Source organism: Rhinichthys klamathensis, unplaced genomic scaffold (assembly GCF_029890125.1).
Source record: "Rhinichthys klamathensis goyatoka isolate OS25496 unplaced genomic scaffold, OSU_Roscu_1.1 h1tg000040l_1, whole genome shotgun sequence".
Classification (NCBI taxonomy): domain Eukaryota; kingdom Metazoa; phylum Chordata; class Actinopteri; order Cypriniformes; family Leuciscidae; genus Rhinichthys; species Rhinichthys klamathensis.
Genome location: NW_026606587.1, coordinates 6,586,513 through 6,606,284, shown reverse-complemented (window position 1 = coordinate 6,606,284; position 19,772 = coordinate 6,586,513). Strand labels below are relative to the sequence as shown.

The 19,772-nt window shown below is 38.2% G+C and overlaps 2 protein-coding genes across 5 annotated transcripts in view; both read right to left on the bottom strand.

Annotated features, from left to right (window-relative positions):
- ogdha (oxoglutarate dehydrogenase a) overlaps window positions 1–8,806 on the bottom strand; it is a 51,354-nt gene extending 42,548 nt beyond the window's left edge. For all 3 annotated transcript variants that reach the window (XM_056246725.1, XM_056246723.1, XM_056246724.1), the window contains exons 1-2: window positions 8,699–8,806; window positions 5,579–5,984 (exon numbers count right to left, since the gene is read on the bottom strand). In XM_056246725.1, the coding sequence (XP_056102700.1) occupies window positions 5,579–5,803 (225 nt within the window). In that variant the 5' untranslated portion in view covers window positions 5,804–5,984; window positions 8,699–8,806. The remainder of the gene's footprint in view (window positions 1–5,578; window positions 5,985–8,698) is intronic.
- Window positions 8,807–9,759: 953 nt separating this feature from the next.
- The window catches only part of adam9 (ADAM metallopeptidase domain 9), a 53,192-nt gene continuing 43,179 nt past the window's right edge, over window positions 9,760–19,772 (bottom strand). The window contains exons 17-23 of one of the 2 annotated variants that reach the window (XM_056246720.1): window positions 16,192–16,272; window positions 15,933–16,038; window positions 15,591–15,732; window positions 14,177–14,243; window positions 13,680–13,709; window positions 12,093–12,163; window positions 9,760–11,411 (exon numbers count right to left, since the gene is read on the bottom strand). In XM_056246720.1, coding sequence (XP_056102695.1) covers window positions 11,351–11,411; window positions 12,093–12,163; window positions 13,680–13,709; window positions 14,177–14,243; window positions 15,591–15,732; window positions 15,933–16,038; window positions 16,192–16,272 — 558 coding nt within the window. In that variant the 3' untranslated portion in view covers window positions 9,760–11,350. The remainder of the gene's footprint in view (window positions 11,412–12,092; window positions 12,164–13,679; window positions 13,710–14,176; window positions 14,244–15,590; window positions 15,733–15,932; window positions 16,039–16,191; window positions 16,273–19,772) is intronic. The other variant, XM_056246721.1, reaches the window with a different exon arrangement.

The window sequence follows — 19,772 nt, the reverse complement described above, 5'->3', positions numbered from 1 at the left end:
ATTTGCATAATGCCCGCCTATGTTGTACGTTGTCCGCCCGCGAAAAACTTGACCAGCCCTCAAACACGTAATTTTCCTGACGGCTGCTTTTTTGCTCAGAGTTTAACGTGGGATTCGCAAAACGCTTGCTCTTGAAAGATGGGTCAGTACCGTTTATTTGGATCAGCTTGCTCCTCAGAATCACAACTTGTAAGTATGAATAATTATTGATGTATATATTTTCTACCGGGTGTTCAAAATACGTAGTATTGTGTTTTACACTCACCGGCCACTTTATTAGGTACCCCATGCTAGTAACGGGTTGGACCCCCTTTTGCCTTCAGAACTGCCTCAATTCTTCGTGGCATAGATTCAACAAGGTGCTGGAAGCATTCCTCAGGGAGTTTGGTCCATATTGACATGATGGCATCACACAGTTGCCGCAGATTTGTCGGCTGCACATCCATGATGCGAATCTCCCGTTCCACCACATCCCAAAGATGCTCTATTGGGTTGAGATCTGGTGACTGTGGAGGCCATTTTAGTACAGTGAACTCATTGTCATGTTCAAGAAACCAATTTGAAATGATTAGAGCTTTGTGACATGGTGGAAGTAGCCATCAGAGGATGGGTACATGGTGGCCATAAAGGGATGGACATGGTCAGAAACAATGCTCAGGTAGGCCGTGGCATTTAAACGATGCCCAATTGGCACTAAGGGGCCTAAAGTGTGCCAGGAAAACATCCCCCACACCATTACACCAGCCTGCACAGTGGTAACAAGGCATGATGGTTCCATGTTCTCATTCTGTTTACGCCAAATTCTGACTCTAACATCTGAATGTCTCAACAGAAATCGAGACTCATCAGACCAGGCAACATTTTTCCAGTCTTCAACTGTTCAATTTTGGTGAGCTCTTGCAAATTGTAGCCTCTTTTTCCTATTTGTAGTGGAGATGAGTGGTACCCGGTGGAGTCTTCTGCTGTTGTAGCCCATCCGCCTCAAGGTTGTGCGTGTTGTGGCTTCACAAATGCTTTGCTGCATACCTCGGTTGTAACGAGTGGTCATTTCAGTCACTGTTGCCCTTCTATCAGCTCGAACCAGTCTGGCCATTCTCCTCTGACCTCTGGCATCAACAAGGCATTTCCGCCCACAGAACTGCCGCTCACTGGATGTTTTTTCTTTTTCGGACCATTCTCTGTAAACCCTAGAGATGGTTGTGCGTGAAAATCCCAGTAGATTAGCAGTTTCTGAAATACTCAGACCAGCCCTTCTGGCACCAACAATCATGCCACGTTCAAAGTCACTCAAATCAACTTTCTTCCCCATACTGATGCTCGGTTTGAACTGCAGGAGATTGTCTTGACCATGTCTACATGCACTGAGTTGCCGCCATGTGATTGGCTGCTTAGAAATTAAGTGTTAACGAGCAGTTGGACAGGTGTACCTAATAAAGTGGCCGGTGAGTGTATATTGTGGAAGTTTCCAGCTAAGAAGCACTTAAAAACTGATAATTTCAGACAGAGGGTTAGAATGAGGATTTTTTTTTTGTGTGTGTGCAAAAAACTTTAACATAATACATGAAACTCAAGGATCAGATAAAATTAAAATTAAAATCCATGTCATGACACCTTTAAATGTGATGTATAAGATGTTGAGGCATTGTGGTCCTGAAGATCCATCATAACTGAGCTGGAACTTTACAATTGTGCTGACAGTGTGATTTGCAATTGAGGTGCAAAGTTACAAGACAAAAGCCCCAGATAGTAATACACAGCGTTTTGGCGAACAGCTTTCAATGACACCACCAGTAGTATGTGATTTTTAAATAACGGACTTTGATTTCCATTTGTCAGGAAACAGTCAATGGAATCAACAATAACAATTATTCTTAACCATGAGCAATTATTATATTTAATGTAAATGCTTCTAATAAAACAAAAACAACTTGAGATTTAAATGCTACACAAAGACGGTTGAAAATCCTACACAAAGATGGTGGAAATGTTGAAAGGGAAATGTACAGCATATTACATACACCAGAGGTGAGCATAACTAGAATAGGACTGGGTTGAAAATACCAATTAATCTATCTTCATTTTGATGAACTGATGTTGATTCTTGAATCTCAAGATCGAGCTTTGAGTCTATTTTTCAGTTTTTCAGTATAACTTGCTGAAATGTATCATGTAAGGGATCATCTAACAACCGTGGATTATCTTGCTTATACCATGGGTCACTTGCCAACACTAAAAAGTAAAAAAAATGGTTATTTGCAGCTTCCATTTAATTGGAAGGGTTAAAAAAGACAGTTATTTTTGTTAGCCATGACTCCTTAGATCTAGCTTGAAAATCAGAAACGGAGATAAAGTAGTGCGGTAAGACTACATTTATTTGAATGAATTATCTAGAGAGAGATAGAGTATTCCCAGGGTCCAATGTTTCCCAGATTTATATGACACATAATGAACATGTTCTATGTTCCCCAGTTCAATGGTCTGTTAACACACATTAACTAAGGGTGCGTTCACACTTGTAGTTCGGTTCACTTGGTCCGGACTGAAAAAAAACAAAAACATTTAGTCCTAGGCCTGTTACTGTATATTGAGAGCCATGCGGCAATGCAGGGGAACAGAAAACCCATTTGACGAGTTCCCACAATAAACAATGTCATATTAAGCAAATACAGAGCTTGGAAACATTTCTTTTCAGGTTACCACACTGTTAAAAAAAAATTTAACCACAAATCTTGCCACATGAACCACATGAACAATTTTTTGAAAAAAGGCAACAGTGGTTGTCATCAGTTCACATAAAAGCATGATAGCATAATTTTAGGTTTGATTGGACTGAAACTTAATGGTAACCATTTAAAAACTGTATATTTCATTAACTGATATAAAATTAATATTCCACCTGAATATTATACTGATAACCACCATAATAACACAGGTGGTAAGAGAGACACATAATGAATTGAGTTTGTCACAAGTAGCCTTTCCACAAGCTGAGATATATACACTATAGAAGGTAGTCAGAGTCTCATGCACACAAATACAAAACTCCACCATGGTAACCCATAACACTAAAATAATGCAATAAACATTTAAACAACATAAGATGTAACATAAAACCCTAATGTACATTAATAACAAAAACTAACAAGAAACAATTATTTAAATCTGGGGAACACAGGACCCTGGTATAGTATAGGATAGATACAGTATAGGAACGACCCTGTGTATTTCCTGTGTACTTACAGTGTACTTACCTAAAAAGTACTGGCTAATATAAGGTAAGTACATGGGTTAGGGGTAGGTTTAGGGGTAGGTTCAGGGCTAGTACCTAATTATTACCCAGTTATTGTAATTACTATAATAAGCACATAGTATGTACATGGGTAACAGGACTGTAAAAGGAAGCGTTACCTGAGTTAATAGCGATGTTACCACCTTGTTACAGAGTAATATAAAGTAGCGATTCGAAGTCGTGGGGCAGTGTTGACAAGTTTCTGTGTCGCTAAATATTTGTGTGTGCTGCACGATATATCTAAATATCGCAAATGTACATATCACAATATGCATACCGCAATGGCTTGCAATAGCTGAATGAGTTTAAAAATAGGGCTGGGTAAATAAATATGGATTTCTCTATTTTAATCAATTCATTTTTACGATCCGATATCGATTCCTACATCCCAAGAATCGATTAGTCTATCGTGTTTTTAGTTGATGAATGAACTGAACATTGTAGCACGCATCTTTGTTTCATATCAAAAGTAGATGGTTTGCCATCTCGTAATTACGGTTACGACATGGCATGAACGCAGCATAAGCTCGATGTTTTGGATCAGGAGGATCTGTTAAAGGCGGCTGCTGTTTGTTTACACTGTCGGTGACTGTCTACAACGTGCTGATGATGTGTGATGTCTGCGTGAGCAGGGTGCACAGAGGTATGGAAATACATGGGCCCTATTTTAACAACCTAATGGGTGCGTTTTGGGCGTAACGTGCAATAAACCAATCAGAGTCTCATCTCCCATTCCCTTTAAAAGCCAGTTGTGCTCAAGCCATGACGGATTCGCTATTTACATGGCGGAACTTGCAAGCGGAAAGACTGAAAACTTCTCCAGAGAGGAAACGGATCTGCTCGTGCGCGAGGTTAAGGCACAAGCAGACCATCTACGGGACGTGCCGAATTCCACCATATCTTTATGTACAAAAACAATAATAATCCTTTACATTGTAATCCTTTTATTTTTAAAATTAGTTTGTGTGCTGCTTCGTGTCCCTGTGTGTAATAAGCAGAATGTACGCTTGTTATGCACCCGCCTGTAGGCTCATACTAATGCGCTCTTTAAATAATAAAAAAAATATTTTGCACCATTGTTGACTTTAGACCAGGTTTCAGTTAGCGCCAATGGCGCAGACAATTTCAGTTGTCTCAAAATAGCAACGCGCCAATAACGCGCCTGAACACACTTCGTTTTCAGACCCGCATGACCATGGGCGCAAATGTATTTGCTGTGGCGCAGGGCCTGAAAATGATAACTGCGTCGGGCTGAAACTAGCAAAAAACACTTGCATCACGCCTGGCGCTACATTGCGCTGGGTGTATGATAGGGCCCCATATGTTGACAGGCAGGTAAGGACATCAGACCGAATGCAATTATTGGACGAACATTTTTTGGTCCCAAGACCTCCACAGAAGATTGTTTTATTGTCTACGTTTTAATTTTTAGACCACTTTGACGTACTGTTAAATGATGTACTGATAAATATCCATACCTGATATCCAAATGAATCAATATCAAATCAAAATTGTAATCCTATAAGTTCATGAAATCAGCGTCAACACCCAGCACTATGAAAAATTTATATTTTCAAGAATGTGGGGACAAATGACTAAGTCTATAATCCATATTGTCTTTAGTACATCTTTCTTGTGTTAACGAAGATTAATCAGGATTGTAGGATTTTATATTTATGCATTAATGCTTAAAAGGCAGTTTAAGGTTAGCAAACATTACACAGAATAAAGTAAAGTGGGGGAATTCAGATCAAGAAACCATAGGAAATTGTAGCAACTGGTGGGGCTGTACCCTTCCTTCTAAACCTAAAGAGAATATCTGATCTAGATGGCCAAAACGTAATTGCCTAAGGGATGGGTGGAAATATCCATCCACAGGACGGTGAGCAAAACATTAACCCAAGATACTCTGGAGTCTGGACCTTGAACTCACTTTTGAACTTAAGGTGGTTATTATAATTGAGGTTTATTACCTAAAACCTCATTAGAAGTGCAGAGGGTTAAAACAACTAAATGCCCATAATGAATCAGCTGTGTCAGTATGTCCTAGAACCGGCACACTCCCATGACTGCTCTAAAAATACAACCAGGGATCCCAGTAATGTGATCTAAGACACACAAGTTGCTACCTGTAGACAGATGGAGAGATAATCTGACAGATAATACAGATGGAAATTCAGTGTTACATTTTTATGCAAACACCCAAGACCCAAAACTTTAGTTTGAGAATGGACAAGACAACAGACAGGTCTCCTCACATCATCCAACAGCATGTCCTCTGCCTCTTACCTTGTGCACACTCTTGGGATTCTCCAACCATGCATAGTACATCTCCTCGACATAGTTGGAGCTTGTTCCATTCAGAAACGGCTCTGCGGCCACCGGTGCAGTGTAGCACCTGAATGGCTGAAACGTCCTAGGGGTGGATGCTGGCCTCTGCTGTGATAGATTTTTAGCAGTCTGAGAGGCAGTGATTGGCCGAAGCCGTGCCGCACAAGTCCTTAAGCGGTGCATCGCAGTCTATTGAACACCACCCACACTCACAAGTTCCTGGATGTCCCCAGTGCCACAACAGAAAAGAGAAGTGTCACCTCCTTCTTTAGCCCAAAACGGAAAATGTGTTTTAATTTCCTGGGGAAGAATGGACACGTTCCAAAAGCCCTTGACCTTTTTACTTCTATTTGCGTTTTGCACTCTGAAAGAAAAACAGAAAAGTCAATCAGAGAAGCATTAAAATGTGCAGTTTATCTCAGCAATTTAAAGACAAATAGATTTGATAGATATTACTATGCTCGCTGTTAGGAAGTTTCTACCCTGTGTATGACATGGAGGTTTTAATGAGATTTTTAGTGCAAAAGCAAAACAAACAGTTTATATATAAGTACAACAGTAGCTGCAATCATCAAGACAAAACATCTTCATACAGCTAAGAACGTAATCTTTCATATCGGTTTATGCAGTTTAGTACTTTCCATGGCACAACGGTCACCTCCAGAGCCCAGACAAAGGTCAAAGAGATAGTCAAGCTCATGATAAAGAACAAGAGCTCCAAAAGAACCTTATTTTTGAGAACATGATGCCTTCATGGCCTTGTAAACCATAAAAGACTTAGTGTTTTTACACAAAGTTCTTGAGTAATGAAATTGTGTCATAAGTGTTTTGGCTGGAGTTTCTTATGTTAAAGGAGTAGTTGACTCACTTTTAAATAATTTCCTGATAATTTACTCACCCCCGTGTCATCCAAGTTGCCCATGTCTTTCTTTCTTCATTTGAAAAGAAATTAAGGTTTTTGAGGAAAACATTCCAGGATTTTTCTCCATATAATGGACTTCAATGGCAACCAGCGATTTGAAGGTTCAAATGTCAGTCTCAATGCAGCTTCAAAGGCTCGACACGATCCCAGCCGAGAAATAAGGGTCTTATCTAGCGAAGCGACCGGTCATTTTCTAAAAAAAAAAAATTAAAATTATACATTTAACCACAAATGCCTGTCTTGTACTATCTCTGAGATGTGCCATGCATTACGTCATCACGTTGGAAAGGTCACGCTTGAAGTAGTTGGAAGTACCGACCCAGTTTTTACAAGTTTGGAGTAGGAGGACCGTTCAAACTTATTGTATGTTGAATGACACATATTTATATGTATTTGTGTCAGTTTATTGTTTAAAATGGTCCTTACGTGTGCATATCCTGGATGTTTAACGATGTCACACGTGACCTTTCTAACATGATAACGTAATGCGTGGCGCATCTCAGAGATGGTACAAGACGGGCATTTGTGGTTAAAAAGTATCATCTTTATTTTATTTTTAGAAATTTATCGATCGGTTCGCTAGATAAGACCCTTATTTCTCGAATGGGATTGAGTCAAGCCTTTGAAGCTGCATTGAGACATTTGGACCTTCAAACCGTTGGTTGCCATTGAAGTAAAATCCTGGAATGTTTTCCTCAAAAAAACGTATTTTTTTTTCGACTGAAGAAAGAAAGACATGGACATCTTGAATGACATGGGGGTGAGTAAATTATCAGGAAATTTTTATTTGAAAGTGAACTAATCCTTTAAGGCACACAGCAATCATAACTATACGTAGTGTTTATCAAATGATGAAAAAATTAAGTGAAGTTTGAATTTATTTTTCACCCAACTGCTGCTTTGCCTATCAACAGGAGCCTAACTCACATAACACTGATGTAATGAGGTTACAAAAACTTTTGATGCTTGTTACTTAACCTCTTTTGTTACAAATAGAAATGAACATCTTTACTAATGCACACAGAGAAATGGGGGTCAAAGGTGAGTCTATTTTAATCACCCACATAACATACTACAAACTATATGCTGGTAAAAAAGAGAATTTATCACATGGGAATTTAATATGCAAAAGCATGTTATTTATACGTCACACTTTGATTGTAGAAAGTAAACCATATGTGTAAAAAACATTACATAACATTTAAATCATGTTACGCTGCAATCCCTTGAACCCCACAACAAATTACTTACTTTATATCTAGACTAGTATTTCTGGCATCATTAACTTAATATTTTTCATCACAATATGCCATATGCAACTTTGCATAGAGTTTTTTTCTTCACATTTTAACAAAGCATTGCCTTTCCTTCCTACATAATAAATAAATCAGATCCGTTGTTAGTTACTGTAATAAACTGAACTATACACTACTTTAAAAAAAAAAAAATGGATATCGATGTACTTTTCCGCTAAAATGAAACTAATGACCATGTGGTTGAAATAAACATGGACCCTTCTCTCCCTCCACACGCCTATGTTTTGACCTTGCATCCACATTCCACTCCCCTTCACTGATGAGTCACTCAACTACGCCCGCCTACTGAGGCGTTTCAGAGCGCCATTGGCCGGAGACTTCTAACTCCACCCACCAGTCATGCTTAGTGGAAGGCTATTGGAGACACGGAGTGTCAATCATTATGTCCTTTCACTAAACATGGTTCTTATGAAAATATTAGCAGCCCATGCTAACCATCAAATCGGAGGCACGATACTTGGAGTTCAATCATGCAATTTAAACTTATTACTAGGTTGCTAATTTTTTTATTGTTTAATGTATTTGTTTAATGAAGAAAGACACAAACCCTATGTATTTCCCTTGTAAATCACAGAACCTTGACCTAGCAACAATAATGAGCTAATTAAGGTCGGTTAAGGCACGCAGTTCTGTAACTGGATGGTTAAGTGTCCTTCTGCATAAATACCAACTTATGTCCTCAAATATCAGTTAACTTTGTGCCACACCAAACAAGAGCAAGCAGCCATGCTAAAGGAAATGAAATGAGGAACGCGACTCTTCGTATGGTTTTTGCCGACGCTGTCAGTAAATCTCCCTTTAACGGCAGATGGAAGTGTATACACAAAACAAAAAACTTACTTGTTCCGACAGCTGTTGTAAACTGGTCGTGCACCGGAGTTGGTAGCGGCTCCAACTGACCCCTGCGCTGCTCACGAGAGTGACAGTCGACACTCCTAGAACAGCAGCTCCGTCATGAAGAACGTCAGCCGCTTTAGGACGTCACTTCTAGGTTTAGCGCTAATTTCTGAGAATCGATTATTTCAATCCGTTTTTTTTCATCACGTGACATCCGCAAATCCTAAATATAATTTACATTTCTCAAAATGTTTTACATCTCTTGACTGGAAAAGCATTAGCGCGTTTTAAAAAACCATTTAGCTGCTAACTGTTAAAGTCATAGGGTTAAAGTAATGCTGTTTTCTAGCGCTTCTGTTAAGTTCCTACTTCCGACGTGATGTGATCAAGTGGTTTTGGTTAGAGTAAAATGGACAATTTCAAATTTCATTTGTACAGGAAACATTTTGTCCTAAATACATAGTTAATGAGCAAAGGATTCTCGTGCGTAAGAGATTTGTGGGAAATATAGTTTTGTCGCACACGTCTTTTCTCTCTGTCTTTTAGAGCTCCTTGGCGTTTTCATAAATCAGCAAAATGAAATAATTTAATTGAAATAAAGCTGACATAAAAAAAAAGCTATTAGATAAAAATGTAAACTTAAAAATCTGAAATGTTGCCTAGGCACATAACTGAAATAAGTTGAAGTTGAAGTACTAAAATGACAAAAACTATAAATAAATTAAAGAAAAATAGAAATATAAACGATAAAAACGACAAATTCAGAACAAAATTGCTAAAAACAAACTAAAATGAAAAAAGAACTGAAAAAATTAAAAGCTAATTCAAAACATTACAAAATACTAGAATCATTTATACAAATACTAAAATAACACTGAAAATAAGTAGTATTTTCTGCTAAATGGTACCACCAGCATTCACGACTACAATTTTTTAAAGATCAATAGCAATTGGCTTACATTTACATCATACATTTTCAATTACCTGGGCCGAGTTGTTCATGACACTGATTCACCGAAAAGAATGCTTTGCAACTTGTGTTTAAAATGCACCTCACATCATCATTAAAAACAAACCAGTGTTTTTTTTATTTTCATATGCAAAAACCATCATCCACATTACACTGTAGGTAGTCCAAAATAAGTGTAGTCCATCTTTTATCCATAAAACATCAACAATCCACAACTGCTTCGAATGGAAATGCAGTGTGTGAGGGGCGGGTTGTTGTGTCCATCATTCATTCAGTTAATCATACACATGTAAAATAACACTTATCAGACATGAAATGTATGGCACTTAATGATTTTGCTATGATGGAAATATCCTAGTGTGAGGATACTGCCTAAATGTGGTCTACAACAGATATGTTTCAGTTGTTTGTGTGTTTGTTTGCGTGTGCATGACTTTATACACATACTGTACCCCATGTGGTATTACGGTCATCACAAAGAAAGAAGTCTATGAAACATGCAGACAAAATTGTCTTTTCGTTCTTTTTGATCAGTTTCATAAAGGAAGAAATATGTAAATGTATCGCATAGTGTGTTATCATGCATAAAGTCATGTAGCCCTTAAAAATGATAGGAGAAAAGCTTTGACTTTGTTTTCATTGTTACTGTTGTTTGTATTTTGCAAAAAAAAAAAAAATTATGTTAACCACTACAAAAAAAAAAAAAAAAAAAAAAAAAAACAGTCAATCATGAAGTTTTAGGAATTAGCCATTTTCAAAAACAAGTATTCATGTTTACCTGATTTTTGCCTCATTGCGGACAGAATTTCACTTGGCAAATAAAGTAAAAAATAGATTTTCTATAAAAGTTACATATAAATAAAAGTATGCAAATAAAACTATATATAAATGGTAAAATAGTAGTTTTAAATCACTGTGTTGGTAGCAACAATTTCAAATGATAAAAAGAACAAAATTACTTTATGTATTTTGTTTCTTGTCTTGCACTCCAGTATTGCAAAACCTAAATTATTTATAATATGAATATTATGCATCACAGTGCAAAGAGAATGATTTGCAGTTACCACGGGCCATTTAGATAATACTAATGACTTGATAACCTTGTAAAATGTTAGGGATGCCTATTTAACTAAATTATCGCATTTGTCCTTGTCCTTAACATATTATAACACATTTTTTGGAGCAATGATTGACTGTGGTGTACAGAATACATTTTGCACCAAAAAGTGGAGGGGGAGGAAAGCCAGCCTATAATAAAAGGGTCTCTGTACATTCCTATTAACAGTGAATATTACTGAAGTGCAATAAGTCGCAGTGGTCCTATATAGCACATAAGAATCGTAACATTTAAGGAAATCGGTCTGTTGTCATAGGCATCTTTTGTCACGTGACAGGTGGGAAGCATTTAATTGGCTAAATAGTTCTCTCACTCCCATCATGTACTCTGTGATGTATTGCGAGTAGAGGTTCCTTTCACAACATTGACTGTCTCTCAGTTTGATTGACAGTTGACAGCTGTTTTCAGAAGGACAGGGGAGAAATAGGGTCCTCACACCATCAGTGCTCGGGCCCTAATAAGTGGGGGAGCAACCAGCTGATTCCTCCTTGACCCCTCCCACTGCACATTTCACACTTGGCCTGTCCATCCCAGACAGAAATACAACTGTCAGTCTGTGTGTTGTGTGTTATACTGGGGGTGCAGGCGCTGGTCTTTGAGGCATTAGTTGTTGGGTAGGAGCAGGTGGTCTGTGGAGAGTGGACAGAGGGTAGGTGAGGGTCAGAAATTAGCTCTCTAAAAACTGGATTTATGAACATATTATGCTTTCAAAATGTTGCTGCATGTGTAGAACATACAAATCAGCCACTTATGAGGATCCATCGAATGCTGCTTTAAAAGACAGCGGTCTAAGTAGGCAGCTCACTATGTTTTGGAATGCATTAGACTTCCATTCAAAAGTTCGGGGTCAGTAAGATTTTTTGGTTTTCAAAAAAAGTCTCTTAAGCTCATCAAGGCTGTATTTATTTGATGATAAATTTAGTAAAAAAGCAATATTGTGAAATATTATTACAATTTAAAACAACTATTTGTATTTATTTAACGATGTGATTTGTTTCTGTGATGGCAAAGATTAATATTTAGCAGGCATTACTAATATGCTGATTTGCTGCTCAATATTTTTTTTCTTATTAATGTTAAAAACAGTTGTTCGGCTTAATATTTAACTTAATTACTTAATGTTTTTTCAGGATTCTTTGAGGAGTAGAAAGTTCAAAAGAACAACATTTATTTGAAATAGAAATATTTTGTGAGATTCTGAATGTCTTTACTGTCAATTTAATGTATCCCTACTGAATAAATAAACGTATTAATTTCTTTTAAAAATTTGCTGACCCAAACTTTTGAACGGTATTGTTCTGTATTATTACCGTGCAAATGGTGGTGGTGGCGGTCTGGTGGCGTAAGATGGCACAGAGGCTGATTTATTCGTTTGAACCACCTGCAAAGAGACAGAAACTCCTGTTACTACGGTACTGTACAAACATATGCATGATGGGTAACTTAAGAATAAATTAACTGAACTAAATAAGATTTAAATGAATTAACATCAATGACATAATAGCTATCACAACAAAATAAAATCACATAAAACTAAGCATATAGGACTAATTTAATTACCATTAGTCTGTGTTAATAAATAATGCTAAAAACAAACAAGCAAGCAAACACACGTTTTTAATATATTTTATAATGTAGTAATTTCACAGTTAATCTCCAAATGAATGAAGGCTGATACTAATACTGCTACTGATGTCTCGATAAAAATGATTTTTTTAACATTAAGTATAGCTATTCGACATTACAGTGTAATCGAAAGCTAACAGTTTTTTTAAAACATTTATTAGGCTTCAAAAAAACTTTTAATTTACGTGAACTTAAAACAATCCTCACATCACCATAATAAATGTCGAATCCAATTTACTGCATGTACACATGCCTTGTCTTTCTCTACTGTTTACGTTCACTTAAACCGCAACAGACTATGTTTTCTAGGATACTCACATTTTTTTTACATAATTTTATGTGAATTTGTCAGTAATTTGTTCAGTGATTAAAAGTAAACAAGCTGTGTTGTTAACTGAGGTTGCAAGACAAATAGCTAAAATGATGGTGTTGAAGACAGAAAAAGCAATTTCCACAATGAAAAACTTTATGCACATTTCATGTACATTCAATTATATTGCATTAGGGACGACTTCACAATTAACCAGAAAAAACAAAAAACAAAACAAAAAAAAAACCTATGCTTGACAAGCAAGAGTTTTCACAATTCCTTATGACAATGAATACTTTTAAGGTCTAACTACCGAGATTCTTACTAATTGGAGGCCATACCTTTTTTGTTTATAGAGCAGTCTTGCCCGGTCCAATATGGCGGACGTATCACAGCAAAGGGCCAAATGGGCCAATGAGGCGTCTATGTATTTATAAGTCTATGTTTAGGATTACTAGAAAATTATAAACTGGTGAGCTAGATTACGGTTGGAGCTAAACTCTGCAGGAAACTGGACCTTAAAGGCCAGAGTTGAGAATCCCTGGTATAGAACATTCTTTTGCATATTAATTAATGTCTGAAAAAAATAAAGCTCTGAAAAAATATCCTGAAGTGAGAATTAAATATACATCAAGTCAGGGTTAGTAGATGTAAATCAAATATATTATTATTATTACTATAATGATTATTTAATGTATTGAAATAAATTGAATTATTTAATTTATTTAAATGATTTCATATTTAATTAAACAATAATGAATTATTTAATTAAATGAATGTGCAAGATGGTTCTTCTGAGCACATGGCTTGTGTCTTTCTTACAAAAGACAAAGTGTAAGGAGAGAAAGCAGGAACAATGCAGAGAAGAAGAAAGGGTACTTTAAATGCAACAGCAACAGAGATGGCCCACAGTATAAATACAGTAAAACCCGTCTTAAATAAATAGTATGCAGTTATTTACCTCCTCTGGTGGCAATAACTGAGCCTGGTGCTTTATCAAAGAAGAGAGAAAAAAAGAGGAGCCTGGTCATTATCTTTATATCAGCAGACTATTGTTTAGAACTGAGATGTAACATTTAATGACTTCAGTTAAATGTGAAGGACAGACGATTTCTCATGAACCTGTTCTTATGAATTGTTCTTTCCAAATAGAAAGAACTGGAAATGCAATGGTAATGTTTTGTTTAAATGGGGAGGTTTAAAAATTATTTTCCCTCTTCACACAGTAATGAACTAATTGACTGGCTAGTTAAGTTTCTGTTGCATTGTTATTACTCAGGCGTTTAGTGGGCATTTGTAAAGTTGTGTTATGCTCAGGCACATATACTGGGAAAAAAAACGACAAAAAGGTACAGAACTATAGGTTAATTACACATGTTAGATTCACGTTAGCACTACATTTAGTGAATTAAACATCGGCAGTATGGTAGTCAGTGAAATGTAGTGTTGTTCACTCACCCCATCCTTTACTATACGATTGGGGTTTCCCCGCTGGGACACAGTAGCCTGCGGTCTGCTGTCAGCTCTGAGGAAACAAACAAAGAATGCTGATCAATATTAAAAAATATGTAGGCTATATTGAACACACTAAACGTAATTTGTCCAAGACATTTCATCCAAAAAAAAAAAAAAACATTTAAAGTGCCCCATTATGCTATTTTAAAGGTTTCTAATTTAGTTTTTGGAGGTATCCCACAGTAGGTTTACATGCATCTAAGGTACAAAAAAAAAAAACACTTCAATTTCTCATAATATACATTGCAGCATCACCTGTTTTCCCACAATGTATTGAACGGTTCAATAAAGGATTCAGTCACTCTAAAACCATTCTTTTCTGTGAGCCTGCTCTGATTGGTCAGACAGAAACATGGAAAGTCTGTTGTGATTGGTCTACCGCTTACAGCGTGTCAGGAGGCTTCCTCAGCACTTGTATACACAGTGGTACGAACAGTAACGATGGCATCGGTTGCCTTGACGTAGGCCTTAACTACAACTACAGTGTTTGAGGGCGGGTCAAAGTACATGTTGTTCACGGGCAGCCAATGAAGAGCATTATGCAAATGTGTTACAATCCTAAGTAGGTTCGTGCAGGTATTAAGACTGTAATTACTGACGACTCGTTTCAGGCAGTTCAGAATCAGTTCTTTCTTTGGGAGACAGTAACGACATTTATTGAGCACACATGAAAGGTAATAACCGAAAAAGCATGCAAAAAAGAGGCACTTTAAATATACATCACAATTTTGATTTGGACATATTGGAATTGTTTTTGATATGCCTTTTAAATATTTGCTGTTACACTGAGGCACTGTTGAATGCTTGATTCTGATTGGGAGCCAAACCTTTCTTTGAGAAAGTACTTCTCACAATTTAAAATGAATATATGAATAATTTAACAACACATTTCTATATTCACAGTTCTCTGATCCTGGTAAATGGTCACATGACATGCAGGTAAACAAAATATTTATTTTTATATTAAAATATTTTTTTTTGTGTTTTATTTTTATTTTATTTATTTTACATTTATTTATTTATTTTAATTTAGTGTTTTAAATTCATTATTAACTGAGTAAACTTTTAATTACTAGCTTTTTATTAATTCATTATTTTGCTATTCACCTTGTTTTAAGTTATTGATTATGAGTGACAGATAGTTCCATAACAAATGATCAGAAATTCAAAAAGAGCCATCATTAAGAATAATACTAATTTAATTTAATTTAATTTTCAACTTAGGGCACGCACTCATTTCAGTTATTCAACAGTTCATTATCAGTTATCATTTAAACAACATACTGGGTTTGTTCAGAGTTGATGACATCATAACAGTGCAGTTAAATGGTGAGTATATATCACTCTTTATACTCACTCATAACCCTGAGAGCGTTTCTTTCTGAAAAAACGTTGCTTCAGCTCATTCCTCTTGAAGAACACGAATAAACCCAATGCCAAAAGAGGAAGAACAAGGAAAAAGAACACAAGAAGACCATCCCTTGTGGAAGTATCTTTATCTGAGTGAGAATCAGAGAGAGAGAGAGAGAGAGAGAGAGAGAGAGAGAGAGAGAGAGAGAGAGAGAGAGAGAGAGAGAGAGAGAATTTAATTTAATTTGTAATCAATCGACAGCACTAGTAATCACATTTACAGATGACACGAGTTAAAGGTACTGATAATCCTTTGTGAAGCTCTAGCTGTGCCGTTAAGCAGCCTTACCATCCCAGGTGGGGCCGCTTTCGATGCTTCCTCCATAACCAGAGGCCTCACAGAATGGAGGAGCCCAGCCATTATAACAGTGGCAGTTTTTATTGCTGTTACACACCTTAAAGTAGTCAAGCACAAACACTCAGCACACATTTTACAAAGATGTAGAACTCTAGGTATTTAGGATTAGGATAAAAAAAAAAAAACAGGTGGTTAAATACGTGTATTTCAAATAGTGGCATTGAATTGTGGGTAGTGTATGCATACGTACCCCATGGCCGTGGCATTTCTTTTCAACATCACAGTCATAATTCAGCACGTCTGCACTTATGCACTCAAAATTCAGACAAACCTGCAATACAAATAATAAGAGGTTTGTTTTTCCGAAGTAAAAAAAAATACAGTGGCCGGATGAAATGTAAAAAAAAAAAAAAAAAATTTTTTTATTTCAAACTATGTTTTGTCATGGAAAAAAGATCTGATCATGCCCTCAGTCAACCCTCAAGTGGATTCTTTCAAATGTGTTCAGAAAAAATTCTGTTTTACACACTCAATTTATTCACCTTCAAGTTGTTCCAAACCTATATGAAATTCTTTCTTCTGCTGAACACAATAGAATATACTCAAATACAAAGCGCGCTTTCTCGATGCTCACAAGGTGGCCTTTTTGGCGACGCTGTCGAAGACTGTGCCCAGCAGTTCTCGGCAGTCCAGAAGCAGGCTGAGGCAACCAAGAGCCTGCTCCGACGAGCTTCCAAACCATTGTGAGCTGCCCCTCAGTCTGCTCATCATCAAAGGCATCCGTCTTACTACGCTGTGCCTTGCCACTCTCATCCCTCTCTTATCACCAGCCGGCAGTGGTGTGTGGTTCGAGGACGTGATGCCTTCTCACGCACCCTCTGCCCACTCGTAGAGCCAGGTAAGTGTTGCGGTGCGCACTCGGTCCCCACTCCGGGACGCTGTGCAACACCACGCTGCCCCACTGTGGGTACGTCGGCTGTCCCTCTGACCCCACTGGCTCATTCGGACTATCAGACTCGGCTATGCGTTTTAGTTCGCCTGGCTTCCCTCCAGGTTCAGCAGCATCCAGTTTACCTTGTTGACGGATAAGGATGCTCCTGTCCTGCGTGCAGAGATAGTAGTCCTACTGGCAAAGGACGAGATAAAGCCGGTCCCTTCAGCCGATATGAAGACAAGGTTTTACCGTCTGTACTTTATTGTACCCAAGAAAGGCGGTGGGTTACGACCATTCTTGGACCTGAGTGTCTTGAATCGGGCCCTTCACATGCTCCCGTTCAAGATGTCAACACGGAGACGCATCTTCGAATGCATTCGACCCCAAGTTTGGTTTGCAGCGATCTTTCATGTCTCGATTCTTTGGGTCAACTGGGAAAAGAGAAAGCTCGCCCCTGTGCAGACTCACTTTTCTTGGTATGGAGTTGGACTCGGTCAACATCACAGCATGTCTCACGAACGAGCGTGCTCAGTCAGTGCTGAACTGCCTGAATTCATTCAAGAGCAGGACGGCAGTTCCACTAAAATTGTTTCAGAGGCTCCTGGGGCATATGGCATCCGCAGCCACAATCAAGATAAGTGGATAAGTGTTCATGGTGCCCCCAAACGAATATACACAGACAACGGTGGCGAGTTCAACAATGAGGAGATAAGAGAGATGGCAGAAAAATTCAGCACTGAGATGAAGACTACAGCGGGATACAGTCCTTGGAGCAACGGCCTGCTGGAGAGACACAACATGACACTGACTGAGATCCTCCTGAAGGTGAAAAGGGAAAACGGGTGTGGCTGGCAGACTGCTCTAGACTGGGCTCTAATGGCCAAAAACAGTATGATCAATGTGCATGGTTATAGTCCACACCAGCTTGTGTTTGGTCACAATCCTAATCTTCCCTCCGTTTTGGTTGATAAACTGCCTGCTCTAGAGGGCACTTCTATGAGTAGTAGGACAGCACCTAGCAGCATTACATGCTTCCAGAAGAGCATTCACAGAGGTGGAATGTTCAGAAAGAATAAGAAGAGCTTTACGAAAGCAGCTTAGGCCTACAGATAAAAAGTATGAGACAGGAGAAAGAGTGTACTACAAACGAGCAGACAATACAGAGTGGAAAGGCCCTGCTGTATTTGGCTCTGTAGTGTTTATCAGACATGGTGGGATTCTTGTCAGAGTACACCAGTCCAGGCTGAAGAAAATCAATGCACAGGATGAGGTGTGTAAACCTGTACTACCTGATGTTCCTGAAAATAGTAAAGAAAGGGAAAACGTAATACACACGAATGTGTCAGAGAATTCAGATGATGAAATGAGTGTTAATGGAGACGTGCAAATCTCTGAAAACACAGAAACAGATGATAGAGAAGACGTGAGACAAACTAATGAGACAGAGAGTGATGCTACTAATACAGTGGGTTCCACTGGTGTCAAACTGAGAACAGGTCAGACAGTGACATTTACAAACAGAGATGATGGTACTAAGCACACTGCCAGAGTTTTAGGCAGAGCAGGAAAAGCAAAAGGGCAATATAAAAAACTGGTACAACGTGCAGTATCTTGAACCAAATGGGAGCGAGGGTCAAAAGGAAGCTTTAGACATGTCATATGTTGATGATCTTCTCACTGAATGTGATAACACCGATGCTGATGTACTCATTACCAAAGACATCTCTTTTGATGCTAAACAGCAAGAGATTGAAAACTGGCAAAACAATAATGTTTATGAAGAGGTCACAGACAAGGGTCAAAGATGTATTTCTACTAGATGGGTCTGTACGTTGAAGGAAACTTCTAATGGTATTGTTCCCAAAGCTCGCCTTGTGGCGAGAGGTTTTGAAGAAGTCAAAATTCATGAATTACAAAAAGATTCTCCCACATGTGCAGAGTCACTCAGGCTGCTGTTAGCTGTTATTTGTCAAAACAAATGGAAAGTAAATTCTATGGATATTAAGTCTGCCTTTTTGCAGGGAATGGAACTCTCAAGAGACATTTACATTCGTCCTCCATCAGAAGCAGGCATAGACAATGCGTTGTGGAAACTAAAGAAATGTGTGTATGGACTTGCAGACACTTGCCTCTACTGGTACAACAAGGCCAAAGAACTCATGCTGAACAGTGGTGGTAAAATGCCATGGGTTGATCCTGCAGTGTTCTATTGGCAGAATGAGCAGTCTGAGGTGACAGGAGTACTGGCATGCCATGTGGATGATTTTTTTTGGGGCGGTTCAGAGCACTTTGTAACTAATGTCATCCCTGTACTTAAATCTGCATTTCACGTGGGTCATTTTCATACGTGGGGATGAACATTGCTACTGTGGGTGGTGTAGTGCAGGTGCATCAGCACAGTTACATTGAAAACTTACAACCAGTTCACTTACAGGCAGCACGTGCTGTACAGAGAGAGGCTCCACTAAACGAGAAAGAAAGAGAACAACTCAGGTCCAAAATAGGACAGATTCTGTGGATTGCTAAACAAACTAGACCAGATGTTATGTTTGACACATGTAGCCTAGCATCCAACATTAAGAATGCTACTGTTCAGTCCATACATGAAGTGAACAAAGTGATCCGTAAACTTAAGTCAGAGAAGGTCACACTTAAGTTTCAACACTTGGGCAACAGTGATGATTTGAGTTTGGTGGTTTTCAGTGATGCTTCACTGGGCAATCTTCCAGATGGAGGTACTCAGGGAGGGGCTTTAATTGCCCTCATGGAAAAAACAGGAAAGTTCTCTCCTCTGTTTTGGCAGTCCAAGAAAATCAGACGTGTGGTAAGAAGCACGCTGGCAGGAGAAACCCTTGCCATGTCAGATGGTATTGACAATGCTATGTTCTTGGCTATGC